Here is an 18,645-nt window from a genome sequence, read left to right as displayed (position 1 = left end):
ACAGTACCAGGTATTACAAGTAGACATATGAAGCAGAAGAAGAAAGATCTCACTGGCTGGAGTCACTTCAAATGCCCATTCCTAAACCAATCACTTTTAAGGGGAATGCAGTTGGCTTAATAAAGTGCATGGCTGGGTGGAGAAGGGTGGATTACCCAACAAAAGCAGAGTTCTCTTAATCAGAAAGAAGGGGAAATGACTGTTGGGTAGGTAACCAACAGTGCCTCCTTCATGAGGGGAAAAAAACATTATAACTTGAAATTAAAACCCCACTCAGCCTGCTTCTCCCTCTGCCTACAGCTCCCCCTGCTTGTACTCTGTCAAATAAATAAATCTTTATACTAATTTTGTGGCACTCTGTTATAGCAGCCCTATGAAACTAATAGACCAGGTTGAATTACATTTGGTCACACGGTAAAAATTATTAAGTGGGCAAATGATGAAAATCATTCCTGTGCATACACTCTGAATTCTTTTTGCCTTTCTCTTATTTTATTGTACTTGGTTAAAAAAAAAAAAAAAAACCCTGATTAAATCTAATTTTTAGCTCTATGACTATACCTGTATGGTAAAACCTGGCTTGAGTAAAATACACAGCCATTGGTCTCACTTAAGATACATGATTATATATTGCAATCGGATAAAATACTGTTTGGAAATCATATTGTATTTCTCTACTTCATTCATTCTTCTTCACTCCTATAAAACTCTTTTCATATCTTCTCTCTCCTAAAGCCTCCAACAGCACCTGCCTAATCCTCACTCTTGGCTAATGACATAACAACCTATTTTAATAAGAAAATACAAACCTACATAAGAAAATTTCAAACTCCCATGACATCACCTCATTCACCTGCATTTGTCCCCATTTTCGCTGCACTCTATCTGTGCTACTGGCTAAAACCAGTCATTGTGCTTCTGTACCGTATGCCATCCCCTCTTGCCTATTCAAAGACATTTCTCCAAAAATGTCTTTTTTTGCCTCCATCGTAAAACTTCCCCTCAGAAGTGGAGATGCAACGTGGGGGATTTGGGGGGAAGGAAAAGAACAAATGAAACAAAATGGGATGGGGAGGGAAACAAACCCTAAGAGACTCTTAATCTCACAAAACAAACTGAGGGTTGGAGGGGGGATAGGGAGAGGGTGGTGGGGTTATGGACATTGGGGAGGGTATGTGCTATGGTGAGTGCTGTGAAGTATGTAAACCTGGCCATTCACAGACTTGTACCCCTGGGGCTAATAATACATCATATGTTTATTTAAAAAAATTTTTTAATTATAAAAAAAATAAAAATAAATTTCCCCTATCAGATCATTCCTATTAGCTACTATTTCTCCCTTCCTTAAACACACACACACACACAACTTTTCTACCCCTCTTCCCTTTCAGTTAGAACCCTCTTTCTCTTTTCCTTCATGAAATGGCATTCCAGTTTATACTCAATTATTACTTCATCAAATCTTGCCTTATTAATGGTGTTCTTTTCAAATATGTTCCAGTTTGGATTGTGAATTATACGATCAGCTTATGTTTTAACGTAAATTTCCTTCGAAGAGTTAGTTATGTATGCTCATTCTCTCCGTTTTCTCACCTTTTATCCTCGCCTGTGTCCCACTGCAGATAGGTCTTGCTTCCTCCAGTCTAGTGGAACTGCTTTTTTGAAAGCCACCAACCATGTCTGTATTGTTAAATCTAATGGTCAATTTTCACTCCTTATCTTTTTGACCTTTGAGCAGCATTTAACACAGCCAATCATTCCCCACTTCAACAATTTCTTCACTTGGCTTTCAAGGCACCACATGCTGGTGATTTTCCTACTGTCACTGCTTCTGGGTCTCCTGTCCTGATTCTTCCTCACCTCTCTAACCTCTGAACACTGGAGTGGCAAAGAGCTTAGTCTTTAAACCTCCTCTGCTTTTATCTATACCCTTTCTTTTTATTTAGGGAAGGAGCTAAAATCCATCATACTTTTCCCACAATACCCCCTCCCCATCCCCGCCAAAGAGATGTGCTCAAGGAAAAGTAGATGATTCTTAACTTTGCCTAAGGAAAAGGGTTATTTGCAGGGATTTTGTTTTGCTGAATGTAGGTGTATAATCACAAACCAATGATTCAAGTCCAGAGAGGTCGAACACTCCACTAGGCAATTCAGTAAATTGCTCAGATCAGAAACCGCAGACCAACCCTAGATTCATATTTCACTAACCACATCCAATCCAATAGTAAATTCCCAATGGCAGCACCTTCAAATTATATTCAGGTTCCAACCACTTCTCACCGTTTCTGCTCTTTCAACAGTTCTGTCCCTATTCCTTTCAGTTGTTGATGTCACACAACATTACATCTTCATAAATTGTATCTCCAAAAATATAAGCTATTAATTTTTGAAAGCATTAGTCTCTTATATAGGAAACAAAATATGGAGATACAAACCAAAATGCCAGTAATACTAGCTTTTAGACTAATAACTGTTTTTTAAAAGAAGTATTAGTCTCTTAAATCTTGTAGAAAACAAAAAGTACAGTTACACAATTGTTACAATAATACTAGCTCTTATAATTGCTTCTGCATTTACCTTTACTAAGATTTAATTTCTTCATATGACTTTAAGGTACTTTATAATGTCTTTTCATTTCAATTTTGTTTGCTTTGTTTTTAAAGATGACATTCATGACAGTTAAGAGTGCTTCTGAGGATACAAACTTTGTTTAAGCACTTTGGTAGTTTCTATCATAAGAAATTCATGGCTTTTAATGCAATTCTACTGTTGAGAACCTAGCCTAAGAAATTAATGCAATATGTAGATAACCTTTAGGCACAAAAATGTTCATTTAGAGTTATTTACAATAGTGAAATACTGGGGAAAATCCCAGTGATTAATCACAGAGCAATCGTTAAATTTTAGTATATCTATTCAATGAAATAGCATATAATTAAAATTATAAAGAACTGAGTGATATCAGGTAAATGCTCATGATCTATTAAGGACAAAAAGTATTTAGTGATTACATAAATGTAAATGTGAAGTAATTTGTATAATTGGAAAAAATAATGAGAAGTAACATTTTAAAAATAGTATACTCAGATGATATTTTAGAACTAAGTGGAGGGGTGACTGGCTGGCTCAGTAGGTAGAGTAGTTGGTAGAGCTATGGGACTCTTGATTTCTAGGTCATGAGTTTGAGACTCATGCTAGGAGTAGAGTATACAAGAAAAGAAGGAAGAAGGAAGGAAGGAGGGAAGGAAGAAAGGAAGAGAAGTCCTAGCCTCAGCAATCAGACAACAACAAAAAATAAAATGCATTCAATTTGGCAAAGAACTCTCATTCTTCACAGATGACATGATACTGTGTGTAGAAAACCCAAAGATTCTTCCCCCAAATTGCTAGAACTCATACAGGATTCCGGCAACATGGCAGAATATAAAATCAATGCACAGAAATCGGTTGCATTTCTGTACACTAACAGTGAGACAGAAGGGAAATTAAGGAATTGATCCCATTTACAATTGCATCCAAAATCATAAGATACCTAAGAATAAACTTAACCAAAGTGGTAAAGATCCATAATCTAAAAATTACAGAACACTTATGAAAGAAACTGAGGAAGACACCAAGAAATACAAAAGCATTCCATGCTAATGCATTGGAAGAATAAATAGTGTTAAAATGTCTATGCTACACAGTGCAATCCCTATCAAAATACCATCGATATTTTTCATGGAGCTGGAACAAACAATCCTAAAATTTATATGAAGCCAGAAAAGACCCCGAATAGCCAAAGGAATGCTGAAAAAGAAATCCAAAGCTGGGGGCATCACAATGCTAGACCTTAAGCTGTATTAAAAAGCTGTAATTATCACAGGCACAAAAACAGACAGATCAATGGAACAGAATATAGAACCCGAAATGGACTCCAACTCTATGGTCAACGGATCTTTGATAAAGAAGGAAAGAATGTCCAATGGAAAAGGACAGTCTCTTCAATAAATGCTGCTAGGAAAACAGGACAGCCACATGTAGAAGAATGAAACTAGACCATTTTCTTACACCGCACCCAAAACTAGACTCAAAATGGATGAAAGACCTAATGTGAGACAGGAATCCATCAAAATCTTAGAAGAAAACACAGGCAGCAAACTCTTCAGCCTTAGCCATAACAACTTCTTGCCAGACACATCTCCAAAGGCAAGGGAAATAAAAGCAAAAATGAACCATTGGGACATCAAGATAAAAAGCTTCTGCACAGCAAAGGAACAGTCAGAAAAACTAAAAGGCAACCTATGGAATGGGAGAAGATATTTACAAATGACATATCAGATAAAGATTTATAAAGAATTTATCAAACTCAACACCCAGAGAACAAATATTCTAGTCAACAAATGGGCAGAAGACATGAATAGACATTTCTAGAAAAAAGACATCCAAGTGGCCAAAAGACAAATGATAAAATGCTCCACATCACTTGGCATCAGGGAATATAAATCAAAACCACAATGAAATACCAACTCACACCAGTCAGAATGGCTAAATTAACAAGTCAGGAAACAACAGATGTTGGCTAGGAATGCTCTTACATGCTCCTGGAAGTGATCAAATTAAACCAAAGGTGGTTTAGGCAGGAATGCAATGTATTCTTTTTTTTTTTTTAAGATTTTATTTATTTACTTGAGAGAGAGACAGTGAGAGAGAGCATGAGCAAGGAGAAGGTCAGAGAGAGAAGCAGACTCCCCATGGAGCTGGGAGCCCGATGCGGGACTCGATCCTGGGACTCCAGGATCATGACCTGAGCTGAAGGCAGTCGTCCAACCAACTGAGCCACCCAGGCATCCCTGCAATGTATTCTGACATAAGATAAAAGGGTGCATCTGCTGAGGAATTTCTGGAAAGTTTTATTTAAAGGGAAAAGAGGAAAAACACCCTTCTCCACCTTACCCCCCCCACATGCCTGTGGATGTGGCTTTTTAGAGGGTTTTCTGGGAGATGGCAGTGACACCTTGCAACCATGAGAAGTATGAGGCTAAAATCCCTTGCACTGAGGATGGCAGAAACAATAAAATCCTTCATAACATCAGTGAGCATCCAGAACCACCCTATCTCCAGATGTATGGTTTTGTAATACTAAACAATAAATTACTTCTATTTTAAAACTTTCAGGGTATCACTACTTTTAGGTGGGTTTTCTTTTAAGTTGTAGACGGAAGCATCCAAACTTATTTAAACGACAAAATTTTAAGAGGGACTCTGGCAAATTGGGGTACATCCAAATGACAAATAATGCAGTCTTTGGAAACTGTCTTTCAATGAGTAAGAGATTAGGGATGCTAAGCCTAGAAAAGAGACTTGGCAAGAGATATACAGCTTTTGCAATGTGATTGAGAACTGTAGGACCAACATGTAGTAAAAGGGAGCTATTCTAATTCATGAATAGGGGGGGAAAAAAAGACCAATTAGAACTACTTAAAACAGAAAGGTTTATGGGGTAGAATGTTTTCTCATTAGGAATTTCAGCTGTAATTTGGTGACTCCCCATTGGAAACTCTGGACTGATATTGGGTGAGAAGCCAACGAGAGGACTCCTACGTTTCCTTCCAACTCTTCCACAATTTTATTCTTTGACTTAATATTGCCATATTGATTGTACAAGCAGGAAGGAAAAATGAATGTAAAATCATCAGTGTATATTTTTATATTATTTGTGATTCAATTTCTAAAATTCATCACACTATAATGGTCTCTGGGCATATTAATCAAGTTACACAAAAAGTGGGCCAATACAAAATCAAAGTTAAAGCCTACTCAGCAAAGCGTACTTTTACAAGAAATTAAATTCTGAAGGCCAAAAGGTGGGGAGGGGACATATTAAAGGTACATGTAAAAACTGCAATGTATTAACTGTGCCCCACTAAAATTATGGAGAAGGCTTCCATACATGTTCACAGTAATTCTCAAATATCTGTACTAATGCAGCAAAAACTTACCACTTTTAGTAAAGATATACTTGGCTTTGGCATGTTTTTATATTGATACTATAATATGGGAATGCCTTAAATTCTGGAAATTTATAGAAATGGGATATTAAAAAGTTGATTAACTTGGTTATTCCATATCCCTCTCTAGACTTTTAGTCTTTGTTAACTCTAAGGTTTAATGTGAAAAATCTCTTGTTCAACTGCAAGGGATGAAGTAAAAATAACTTCAGTGTGAAGAAAACAGCAAATGATTATCATAGCCGTGCTAATAATGCTAATAAGTATTATGAAGCAAATATACTGAAATTTGGACAGAGTGCTAAGATGCCACATTATTGCTATACCAATGAAATATCTACAATGGCAGGGAATGTCCTCACTCACTTTTCATGTTGAAATTAGAATTTTAATAGTTGTGGGCATATCATTTATTCAAGAACTGAATTTCTGCATGTGTCAATTTTTGCACATTATATTTCAGAATTTCCATATCAATTTTTTGCTTTAAGTTTTAATTCAAGTGAATTGTTTACCATAGATCTTTTTCAAGTGCTTTATTATTGAGATACTATCCACTGTATTTCCTTACATTGTATTTGTCTACTATGGTTACTTTCAACATTTCCTGCTCTGATTATACCATGTATCTATTTTAGAAAATTTTTTTTCTTTTTTTTTTTAAGATTTCATCCATTTTATTTGACAGACAGAGATTACAAGTAGGGAGAGAGGCAGGCAGAGAGAGAGAGAGAGAGGAGGAAGCAGGTTCCCTGCTGAGCAGAGAGCCCGATATGGGCGGGACTCGATCCCAGGACCCTGAGATCATGACCTGAGCCGAAGGCAACAGTTTAACCCCCTGAGCCACCCAGGCGCCCCACCATGTATCTATTTTAAATGGAGTGATTTTAAGTGTGAATGATGGACTTTGATCAGACCCTATAATTTGACTCATATCCTGTAGAGATACTTCTGGTCTCATTTAAGCTTCCATATACCTATTTTTCATTCTCATTTATTATTATTATTATTTTTTAAATCCATCGGGTTTATTTGCTACTAGCTATTAATTCTGGATCTAATGGACACTCCTTCTTCAGTTACGTTACCACTAAAGAAGGTGAGGGAGACAAGTTCAGAGTCTGGATTGGCAGAGGGTAAGCACGGAGGGGCTCATTCTCATTTATTCTTGATGACACTTGTGAGTCATTATTTTTCGGTTTTATCAGCCAAAACAATTCTGCTGAATGGCTGCAAGATAAAAACTAAATCACCTCACTGTACTCTCCTAATCTCCATAATGCACAGGTATTTCTTCACTAAATGAGCAAATATTTTTTCATATACACAGTAAAGAATTAAGAATGAGAAATTTTACTTAACATTGTTTAGTATAACTTGTAAGGAATGAATTGACTTTTGATTGTTGACATAAGCAAATTGAAAATAAAATCTAATCTGTAAGTTTTTATATACTGCCTTTTTGTCTAAATGGTTTCAAACCTTTTAAGACCCAGTTCATTCTTCTTGGTGATTTAGTGATATGTTTTCTTCTAAGGCCAAAAAATTATCACACGTTTTATTATACAAATAGAAAAAAAGACATTAAGCAGATTTCGTATTTTTCCTAAGTTTCAAAATTTCAGACCTGATAAAACTATAGTGTTGGCAATATATATGCTAAATTTCAATATTGTAACAGTAACATGAATTCCCCTCCACTATACAGTGATTCACTAGATAGTATCTAATGGTTGGTAAAAACTATCATGCTTACATTTTTACTTCCTGTTATCTTAATTTTTGTATTTCTCAAAAAAGACAGCCAAAAAATTTAAAAATTGTGAATTATAATTTAATGAAGAAATGAGTGTTTTAAAAACATAAATTAGTGCCTTAGTTTCTATATCCTGTGTAATTCCAGCTTTTAGTATTTTACATTTTTTAAAAGATTTTATTTATTTATTTGACACAGAGAGAGAGATTACAAGTAGGCAGAGAAACAGGCAGAGGGGGAGGGGGGGGAAGCAGGCCCCCCGCTGAGCACAGGATGTGGGCCTCGATCCCAGGTCCCAGGACCCTGAGATCATGACCTAACCTGAAGTTAGAGGCTTAACCCACTGAGCCACCTAAGCACCTAGTATTTTACATTTTCTAAAAGTAAACTTAGCATAGCTCAAAATTTACTTTCCTGGGATGCCTGGGTGGCTTAGTTGGTTAAGTGTCTGCTTTCGGCTCAGGTCACAATCCCAAGGTCCTGGGGTGGAACAGCATATCTGGCTTCTTGCTCAGCAGAGAGCCTGCTTCTCCCTCTGCCTGCTGCTCTCCCTGCTTTGCTTGCTCAGGCCCTCTTTCTCTCTGACAAATAAATAAATAAAATCTTTTAAAAAATTTACTTTTAGCATCTCTAGGCACAAGCTGAAATGAGATTGTACTTTAAGGAATTAGGCACAACTGATCCTGGGTATTAGTCAATTTGTCAAAATTTAAAACTATTTCAGCCACTACTCTTTTGGCCTTATTTCCATTTTGTTTAGCTGATAGGACTGTCAGATCTTGACAGCCACAACACCATATGTTACAACCAAAGCCAGATGACATTTTGGCATTGTAGCAGTTTTATGAAGAGATGTGGTAATTTCCTATTTTGTGATGGTTTGAGATAAATCAACTAGAAGTTCAGATATTAAAAATTCTAAAGAAAAAAGTATGGCAAATTTCTACATTCCCCATCTTTTTCTTACCCTATGGACTCAAAGAGTCTGACCCTTGAAATAACTACCACCACCTACTTTCCTATGTTCCATCTCCTCTCATTTCAACTGAGAGGTAAAACTTAATACCTAAAAAATATCCTCAATACCTTATCCACTCATTTTATTCTTTCAACATATTTACTGAGCACCTACTATGTACTAAACATGTATGAAGCATAAGGAATCCAAAATTGAACAGACAACAAAAACACAGTTCCTGTCCTCATGGAGTTTATAATAGTCTAGAGTCTACATTAATCAAATATGTATAATTACAAAGATGTTCAATGCTAAGTAGAGGTGTGTGTTCATGTGATAATATACAACAGTGGGTCTTACTACATGACTGAAATTAAGGAATCCTTCCCTGAGGAAGTGATGAATAAACTAAGATCTGAAATACAAATAAGAATTCAACTCAGCCATGAACAGGGGAAGGTATTTCAGGCCAAAGGGACATGAACAAAGGCTCCTTCAGTAGAAGCAGCAGTTTAATTCTTACTTATTCCATATACAAGTGCAATGAAGTACCAATTAGTAACGGAAACATGGGGTACAATGAGGCTAAGCAGCAGTAATAGCAACTAACCTCTACTGAATGTTTTGGTTTTTTTTTTTAAGATTGTATTTATTTGATGGAGAGAGACACCAGAGAGCACGAGCAGGAGACATGGTAGAGGGAGAGAGGAGGAAGCAGGCTCCCCGCTGAGCAGGGAGCCTGATGTGGGGCTCAATCCCAAGACCCTGGGATCATGACCCAAACAAAGGCAGACAATAAACTGAGTCACCCAGGTGCCCCTATTGAGTGCTTTTAAAATTATGTGCGAGCCACTGTTTTAATATTTTGAGACATTAACTCTTTTAATGCCCAGAATTATACTAAAAAGTAAATACTGGCTCTAACATATAGGTCACATAAATATTTATGTTTTCCTGTTAAGAGCAAGAAAACGCCATTACAATGTCTCAAGGGCTGAGATAGGGGTAGGTGGGTTGCCTTCATTAAAACTGCACTTCAAAAGAGAATTTTGCCTGCAGTAGGGTGGATCAGAGGAGGGCCATATAGTAGCTGTAGGAAGAAGAGTTAGGAGGCAACTGCAGTAAAGCAGACAAATGGTGCTGATTATAGTTAGGGAGATGGGGAGAAGCAGAAAGATGCAGACACATTTCAGAGGTGACAGGACGGAAAGTATTTAAGAGTAGTTCTAGGTTACTAGTTTGGGAACCAGGGTGATAGTGGTACCATTCACGGAAATAGGAAATGCCTTGATTAGAGTGTAGGTTAAAAATAAACTTGAAGTCAAACTCCTATAGGGACAAATATCAAACAACTACAATAAAAATCCAGAAAGGAGTTTCTGGTTAATATCCCACATGTATTTTTGTGCGATCACACATAGCCATTCCTACATCGCTTAAATTAATATAACACTTCATCACAACTAATGTCACATGGTGGTCTTTTGAAATTCCGGGACAAAATGAGAAAAGAAAAAAATACAAAATACCAAGAAAATGTTTATGATGTACATAAAATTAAAAGGCAAAACATGATTACCATTTCATTCCCTGATCACTAACATCTCTGCTAGAGATTTAGGGGAAAAAAAAAAAACAAAATATGGCAACTTTTTTCTAATTTATGGTCATTAAATAACTGGTAAGTTTATCATAGGGTTATTCCTATACTCCTCACACTGAAAAAGGTTGGCGATAACATAAACAAAAATTCTCCCATTATAGCTTGAAAAAATATATGCACATCACACACACAATTAAAAATATATTGATCTTTAAAAGAAAAACAGACAAAAGAAAATAGGGATTCCTCTCTCCACCTCTGGCAAAATCTGTGAATGAGGAAGGGAAAATAAAAGCATATAACTGGGATCTAAATCAAAAGGTCACATTATTGTGAATATTTCAGTCAAATCACTTGTTCATTTTAAGCCTTAGGGTTTGTTTTTTTTTTTAACTTCTAATATATGAGTAATACCTACCTCCCAGATTTGTTATGAGAATTACATGAGATGTTTTTCAAAGTGCTTTATGAATTTTAAATCTCTATAAAAATAGTACTCACTATAAATTTTAAAAAATCCAACAAAGCATAGAAGAATGCTCAGATCCATGTTAATTATCTCTACTGTTTATGTACTTTTCTTGAGAAGGCCAAGTAAAGTGAAAAGGAATAAGTAAAACATTGAGCTTCTGTAAATGCTAAATAATCATACCATAAATTTAAAACTTCTAGGGAGCAAAGGGATCAATCCTGAGAAACTGTCAGTTCTGAAGATATTCATGTCCCATCAATCCTGCTTTTCTATAAGAGGCTGTTTTGTTGAATACTTACCTACAAATCAAAAGCACTCTAAACTATGGATATGAGCTATATGTTTTTAATCCTTAACTAGACCTCTGCTTTTAATCTAAGACTAAGATACAGTTTTAGATTAACATGGTTTAATGTGATTTTTAAAATACTCTGAGGGTAAAAAAAAAAAAAAAGTAATTTAATTTGTTCTTTGCTGTAACCTTAGCTCCCAAAACAGGGTCTGTACTATTAAATAATGAAAATGGATGTTACAGAAGGGGGGGGGAGGCCAGTATTATTTTCAGTGAAATCTAAATCACCCCAACACTTAATGTAAATGAAAGATGTATTTTCATCTAAGTATTCAGATACAGGGATGGCTGTATAAGTCATGCCTAACAAGCAAAGCACCATAAAGTATCATAATGTTTAAAATTTTCAAGTATCTTAAAGAAAGAGTAGTCTGAGCTGTTTCATGTTATAGCTTGGATATATTTGTTTTAAGAATGTTAATTTTAAAATAGACCCACTTAATTTAATTCTATCAGAAATATATTGTAAATCTTTAAAAATGTCGGTTTCTTAAACACTCATAAACTTATTTCATAATGCATGATTTTCTCTCTTGTGTTGGTTTCAACCTTAACAATCCCTAGAAAATAGAATTCAAAGTTTACCAATTATTCTTATTATAGAAGATAGTATTTATGTCACATACACTTTTAATCAAAACTAGCTTTATAAATACAGTATGTGCAAACATCTACCTAATGGTACTACAAGAATGGTATGAAATTATTTTATGTATATGAAAAAAATTCTCTGAAAACATTCCCCTCCTTAAACAGAGAAAAGATAAATAATATAAATAGTACTAATTAAAATTTTTATAGTTACAAATGCTGCCAAATTTAGGATTGTTAAATTACTCTTTTACTTCTAACAATAACTGTTTAAAGGAATGTACAAGTAATATTTTTTAAATCAGTTGGCCATATACTGTAATGTTTTGCTTTTTACAGTTTGTGCTTTTTATTTTTACATCTGTATGATCCTTTTAGTTGAAAATTATTATCTTTAACTTATACAGTTTATTCATCATTTTAAATGATTTCTTTTTCACACTCTCAAGTTACTTTGTAAGATCAGTAGGGTGCTGATTTTCAAATTTTTGAACCCAGTCAATATAATTTATTAACTTGATTGGACTTTTCCACAGTAATTAAATAATTATAGATTTAAGTACATAATTCTAATAACATTTAAAATGTAAGCCTCCTTTTAAATTACATTAGCCCTAAAAGCATTTGAATCTTTGTAAATAATAGTAAATTATTAACAAATAGTGATAAATAAAATCAGCAATCTGTGAGAACACAACAGATTTCCATTTTTTTTTAAAAAGTGCCTATAATATGATATCAAAATTAGGAAATGACATCTTTCCATTAGGCATGTGATTATTTTACAGTATTTGTTGACTTCCCTCTATCACACCAGTTTAAAAGAGTTTGATTAAACCCAAAACACAAACCGAAGATTGTAATGCCGTACCTAATACCTTCCAAACTGGCTTTGGAACAGTCTACTACTTCATCACATTGTATTTTATTTTATTGTCTTTTCATGAAAAGGAAAGTCTTTCATTAACTGGTAACATAACATTATAAATATAACCTCCCTACTCCACAGCTCTAATTTGAATTTTTGACTGCCACTCCTGCTATTCAACTGTCATCTTCTTTATATGATGAAGAAGAGCATCTTTTTCCAAGTGAGCCTCTGCAAGAGCCATTTTAGCTTTGGCCAATTCCTGTTTAAGAGATTCATTCTCTTCCATGAGCTGAAATGATAAATTTGGAAAATAAGAGAATTTAATCATTTTAATAAAATACAGACTATTCACATAGCATCTAAAGGTGTGACACATGGGGTAGTAAAAATACCCAATGCTGGAGAGAGTGACTTAAGCTGAAATTGCTTAGAGAAGCACTTTAAAATGTTCATAAGTTTTGACTCAGCAATTTAAAACAAGAATTCACTCCTAATTTCCAAATCTATTGGTGCTTTTGTTTAATTTCAGTTTCTCTAGACATCTCTGTGGTTTACACACCACTCACCTTGCTCTTCCTTCCTAAGCCTCTCTCTTTTGACTTTCACGCCTCAGCTGTTTCATGTTTATCTCTTTCCACCTACAGACATTTCTTCTCTTCCTCTGCTGTTTATGAACCCTTAAATTTTACTACACCGTTAGATTCCATAACTGGTCATCTTATCACTTGAGTCACTCTCTTAGATGATCTCATCTACTCCTATGGCTTTATCACATAACTTGATCCAGCACAAACCTCTGTCTTGAGCTACAGAGCCATATTCTGAATATCTCTGACCTATATTATGAATATTCTCTTTAAATATTTTCATCTAGATGGCCAAAAGATCAAGATTAAGACAGCTCAGGGGTCCCTGGGTAGCTCAGTCGTTAAGTGTTTGCCTTTGGCTCATGTCATGATCCCAGGGTCCTGGGATTGAGCCCCACATTAGGCTCCCTGCTTGGCAGGAAGCCTGCTTTTCCCTCTCCTACTCCTCTGCTTGTGTTTCCTTTCTTGCTGTGTTTCTCACTGTCAAATAAATAAAAGAAATCTTTAAAAAAAAGAAAAGACTCAGTTCAAGTATATTATCCTCTTGGAACTATTCCCTAAACCCTAACCATGAAGATTTAATGATAAAAATAAGAACTTTCTCCCCCCCCAAATACATTTATACAAATATATTAATACATATACATTTAACTTCAAAGAGTTCTCAGACTTCTTTTATTTCTTTTTAAAAGATTTTATTTATTCAACAGACCGTGATAGATCAGAAGTAGGTAGAGAGGCAGAGAGAGAGGGGGAAGCAGGCTCCCTGCTAAGCAGAGAGGCCAATGCGGGGCTCGATCCCAGGGCCCTGAGATCATGACCTGAGCTGAAGGAAGAGGCTTAATCCATTGAGCCACCAAGGCGCCCCTCTCAAACTTCTTTTAGTCCCAGCCTAAGAATTCCTGCCTTATAGACCAAGTTGGGTATTTCCCTATATTTCTCCAGTCTCCAGCACAACACTTGATATGGTATGTTATGACCTCAAATTACACACCCCCAACTTTCCTACTAGACTTTTGAGTTTCATGATAGGGATGATACATTGTTCAATTTTACATTCTTAGCTCAAAGTTGACATCCAAAAAATCCTGGTGAACAGATGAATGAACTCATTCTTTGGTTCTACCATAAAGAATTAAAATTCTACTAGATATTGTAATAACAAGAAGAACAGCTCAAATGTTAAAATATTAACAAATATTAAGAGGAAGGATAAGAAATGACAGTATATTCACAACCATGTTACTCTGCCATTAACAATAAATATGAAGCATACATAGCAATATGGAAAAATATTTGTTAAACCATGTTAACAAAATATAGTGTATTACTAGAATAATAATTGTTTTTGAAAGATTATGGAAAAGAGCATGAGAGGAAAAACTTTTAAAAATATATTGATAGTGGGACGCCTGGGTGGCTCAGTTGGTTGAGCAGCTGCCTTCGGCTCAGGTCATGATCCCGGCGTCCTGGGATCGAGTCCCACATCGGGCTCCTTGCTCCACGGGGAGCCTGCTTCTCCCTCTGACTCTGCCTGCCACTCTGTCTGCCTGTGCTCGCTCTCGCTCTCTCTCTCTGACTAAATAAATTAAAAAAAATATATATATATATATATTGATAGTACTGCAGAAAGTTAGACTGTATTAAAGTTGTTTAAAAATATTTTCCAATTCTGAAATATTACAATACTTATGCAAAGTTAACAATTAAGACGAAAAAATAAATATCCTCCAGGAATCTTTTCCAGATTCCAAGAACTAGTACTCTCCTAGACTACAACCTCCGTGAAGACGGAATATCCCAGTCTCACTCGACACTATTTCTATAGCATCTAACACAGTGCCTAGGCAAACACTCATAAACAAGCACTCAAGAAACATTATTCAAATAAGTAAATAAATAATGTTTGAACTTTTTCGTATCTAATATTTTAATTGCCCAAACTGAATGAGAATAAATTAATTTTCCCATTACCTGTTCCCTAGTAAAGTCAAAGCAGCATTCAGGAAAGTTAACTGACTGAGAAGGCCAAGGAACCTCTGGACTCGTCTGAGTGGCTTGAGTGACACTGTGTTGTTTCTTCAGATCATACTTTTCACTGGTAAGCAGCAGTGAGTCACTTTTGACTTTTTTTTTCAAATCATTTCCAGTGTTAAGCATCTGAGAATCTGATCAAACAAACAAAATGCTCAAATAACATTGTAAAATATATGATAAATACTAAGTTCTATTGTTAAAAAATACTTTAAAAAATATATCTCTATTAGTATGAAGACATTATTATTAAACAGAAAAGCAATAAAGTCAATAAACAAAAAATCTTGTTTACTGAAAAGATAAACAAAGTCAACCAAAGTTTAAACTGACAAAAAAAAACAAAAAAGAAATTACCAGAATCAGAAATTAAAAAGGTCACATTACTATCAATCTTACAGAAATAAAAATGACTTAAAGAAATACTATGAACAATTGTATGCCAATAAATTAGATAACTTACATGAAACAGAATAACTACCAAACTACTAAAATGGACTCAAAAAGAAATGGACAATGCAAATACACATATAGCAAATAAAGAGGTTGAAATAAGAATTTAAAAAACTGACCACAGAGAAAAGTCCAGGCCCGGGGGCTTCAATGGTGAATTATATCAAAGGTTTAAATAACAATTAATTACAAATTTTTACAAACTTTTCTAAAAATTGAGAAGCATTTCTGAATTCATTATGTGAAGCCAGACAAATCACAAGAAAACTAAAATCAATATCCTTAGAAATATGAACATAAAAATCCTCAACAAAATATTAGCAAACTGAACCCAGCAATGTATATAAAAAATTAGATACCATGGTCAAGGGAAATTTATCCCAGGAATATAAGAGTAATTTAATATCCAAAAGTCAATTAATGTAACACATCACATCAATACAATAAAGCAAGAGCCACATAATCATCTCAATAGATGCAAAAAAATATTTAATAAAATCAACACTTTCCCATGAAAAAAACACTCTGCAGACAAGGAACAGAAGGAAACTTCCTCAACTTGATACAGAGCATCTACAAAAAACCCACAGTTAATACCATACTTAATGGTAAGAAACTGAATGTTTTCCCACTAAGATCTCAACATTTTTACTCAACCTTGTCCCAGAGGTTCTAGCCAATGCAATTAGGCGAACAAAGTAAAAGGAATCCTGATTAGAAAAGATAAAATGAAACAATCTTTATTCACAGATGACATGATCTTGTATATAGAAAAAAAAAAAAAAACAACTAAAGAGTCCACTAAAAAACTCTTAGAACTAACAAATGATTTCAGACTTCCTGGCAAGATACAAGGTCAATATACAAAAATCAACTGTTAATTCTAAATACTTGCAATAAACAATCAAAACTGAAATGAAGAAACAATTTATTTAAAATGTCATCAAAAGGAATAAAAAACTTAAAAATAAATTTAACAAAAGAAAGTATAAAATTTATGCTCAGAAAACTAAAAGTTTTCAGTAATCTCTTCGATATCAGCCATAGCAATGTTTTCCTAGATAAAGTCTTCTGAGGCAAGGGTAACAAAAGCAAAAATAAACTACTGGGACTACATCAAAATAAAAAGTTTCTGCACAGCAAAGGAAACAATCAACAAAACTAAAAGGCATCCTAGGAAATGGGAAAAGATTTATTTATTTACTATTTATTTATTTATTTATTTATTTATTTATGTGAGAGAGAGAGCAAGCAAGTGTATGAGCAGGGGAGGGAGGGCAGCGGGGGCAAAGGGAGAGGGAGAGAGAATCTCAAGCAGACTCTGCACTAAGCATGGAGCCAGAGGTGGGCTCGATCTCACCACTCTGAGATCATGACCTGAGCTGAAACCAAAAGTAGGACATCTAACCAACTGTGCCACTCAGGTACCCTTAGGAGAAGATATTTGCAAATGACATTGCCGATAAAGGGTTAGTATCCAAAATATATAGAGAAGTGATACAACCCAACACTCAAAATCCAAATACTCCAATGAAAAAATGGCAGAAGAAATGAACTGAACAGATATTTCTTCAAAGAAGACATTCAGATGGCCAAGAGACACATGAAAAGATGCCCAACGTCACTCACCAATATCATGGAAATGCAAACCAAAACTATAATGAGATATCACCTCATACCTGTCAGAATGGCTAAAATCAAACACACAAGAAACAGTAAGTGTTGAGGATGTAGAGAAAAAGAAACACTGTACACTGATGGAGATAATGCAAACTGGTGCAGCCAATGTGGAAAATGGTATGGAAGTTTCTCAAAAAGTTAAAAATAGAACTAGCCTTTGACCCAGTAATCACAGTACTGGGTATCTACCCCCCAAAATACAAAAACACTAATTCAAAGGGATACATGCACTACTAATAAGTTTATTGAAACATTATTTACAACAGCCAAACTATGGAAGCAGCCCTAATGTCCATGGATAGATGAATGGATAAAGAAGATGTGGTCTATACTAGAATGGAATATTATTAGCAGTAAAAAAGAATGAAATCTTGCCATTTGCAATGACATGGCTAGAGCTAGACAGTATAATGCTCAACAAAATAAGTCACTCAAAGACAAATGCCATGCAATCTCACACATATGTGGAATTTAAGAAACAAAACAAATGAGCAAAGAAAAAAAGAGAGACTGACAAAACCAAGAAACAAACTCTTGAGTGTACAGAACAAACTGATGGTTACCACAGGAGAGGTGGGTGGGGGGATGGGGTGAAATAGGTGATGGGGCTTCAAGAACACACTTATCATAATAAAAAAATAAACAAACCCAAAACTATTATGATAAACACTTCATACCCACAAATGTCTATAATCAAAAAGTCATTTAATAATGACTGTTGGCAAACAGGTGAAGTTGGCACCCTCAAACACTGGTAAATATGCAGAATGATGCCGCCACTTTGGAGAACAGTCTAGCAATTCCTCAGATGATTAAAAATTTACCATATGTCCCAATAATTCTATTCTTAGATATATACCCAAGAGAAACAAACTTATACAAACATTTATAGCAGTATAATTCATAATAACCAAAAAGCAAAAATGACTCAAATGTCCATTAAGCAATGGCTGGATAAACAAAATGCGGTGTGCCCCATATAACAAATATTATATTATTTGGCCATACAAAGGAATGAAATACTAATATACACAACAACACTAATGAATTTAGAAAATATCAAGAAAAAGAAGTCACAAAAGACAATAATATTGTGTGATTTCACTTTTATGAAGTATCCAGGATGGGCAAATCTATTGAGATGAAAAGTAAAGTAGTGGTTGCCTACAGCAGAAGAAGGATTAGGGAGAGACTGCTGGTAGGGATGGGGTTTTTTTTAGGGTGAGGAAAATGTTCTAAAACTGTGGCGATGATTGTACCATTTGTGAGCATACTAAATACCACTGAGTTATGTATTT

The 18,645-nt window shown here is 34.9% G+C and overlaps 1 protein-coding gene across 3 annotated transcripts in view; it reads right to left on the bottom strand.

Annotated features, from left to right (window-relative positions):
- Positions 1 to 12,110: 12,110 nt before the first annotated feature.
- UHRF1BP1L (UHRF1 binding protein 1 like) overlaps positions 12,111 to 18,645 on the bottom strand; it is a 105,784-nt gene continuing 99,249 nt past the window's right edge. For 2 of the 3 annotated variants that reach the window (XM_004742950.3, XM_004742949.3), the window contains 2 exons: positions 15,155 to 15,348; positions 12,111 to 12,882 (listed from right to left, as the gene is read on the bottom strand). In XM_004742950.3, the coding sequence (XP_004743007.1) occupies positions 12,763 to 12,882; positions 15,155 to 15,348 (314 nt within the window). In that variant the 3' untranslated portion in view covers positions 12,111 to 12,762. Of the gene's footprint in view, positions 12,883 to 15,154; positions 15,349 to 18,645 lie in introns of those variants that run through there. The other variant, XR_006608036.1, reaches the window with a different exon arrangement.

Source organism: Mustela putorius, unplaced genomic scaffold, assembly GCF_011764305.1.
Source record: "Mustela putorius furo isolate JIRA1106 unplaced genomic scaffold, ASM1176430v1.1 tig00000788_pilon_pilon_pilon, whole genome shotgun sequence".
Taxonomy (NCBI): Eukaryota; Metazoa; Chordata; class Mammalia; order Carnivora; family Mustelidae; genus Mustela; species Mustela putorius.
The sequence above is the reverse complement of the archived record's forward strand: the minus strand, read 5'-3'. Positions and strand labels throughout refer to the sequence as shown.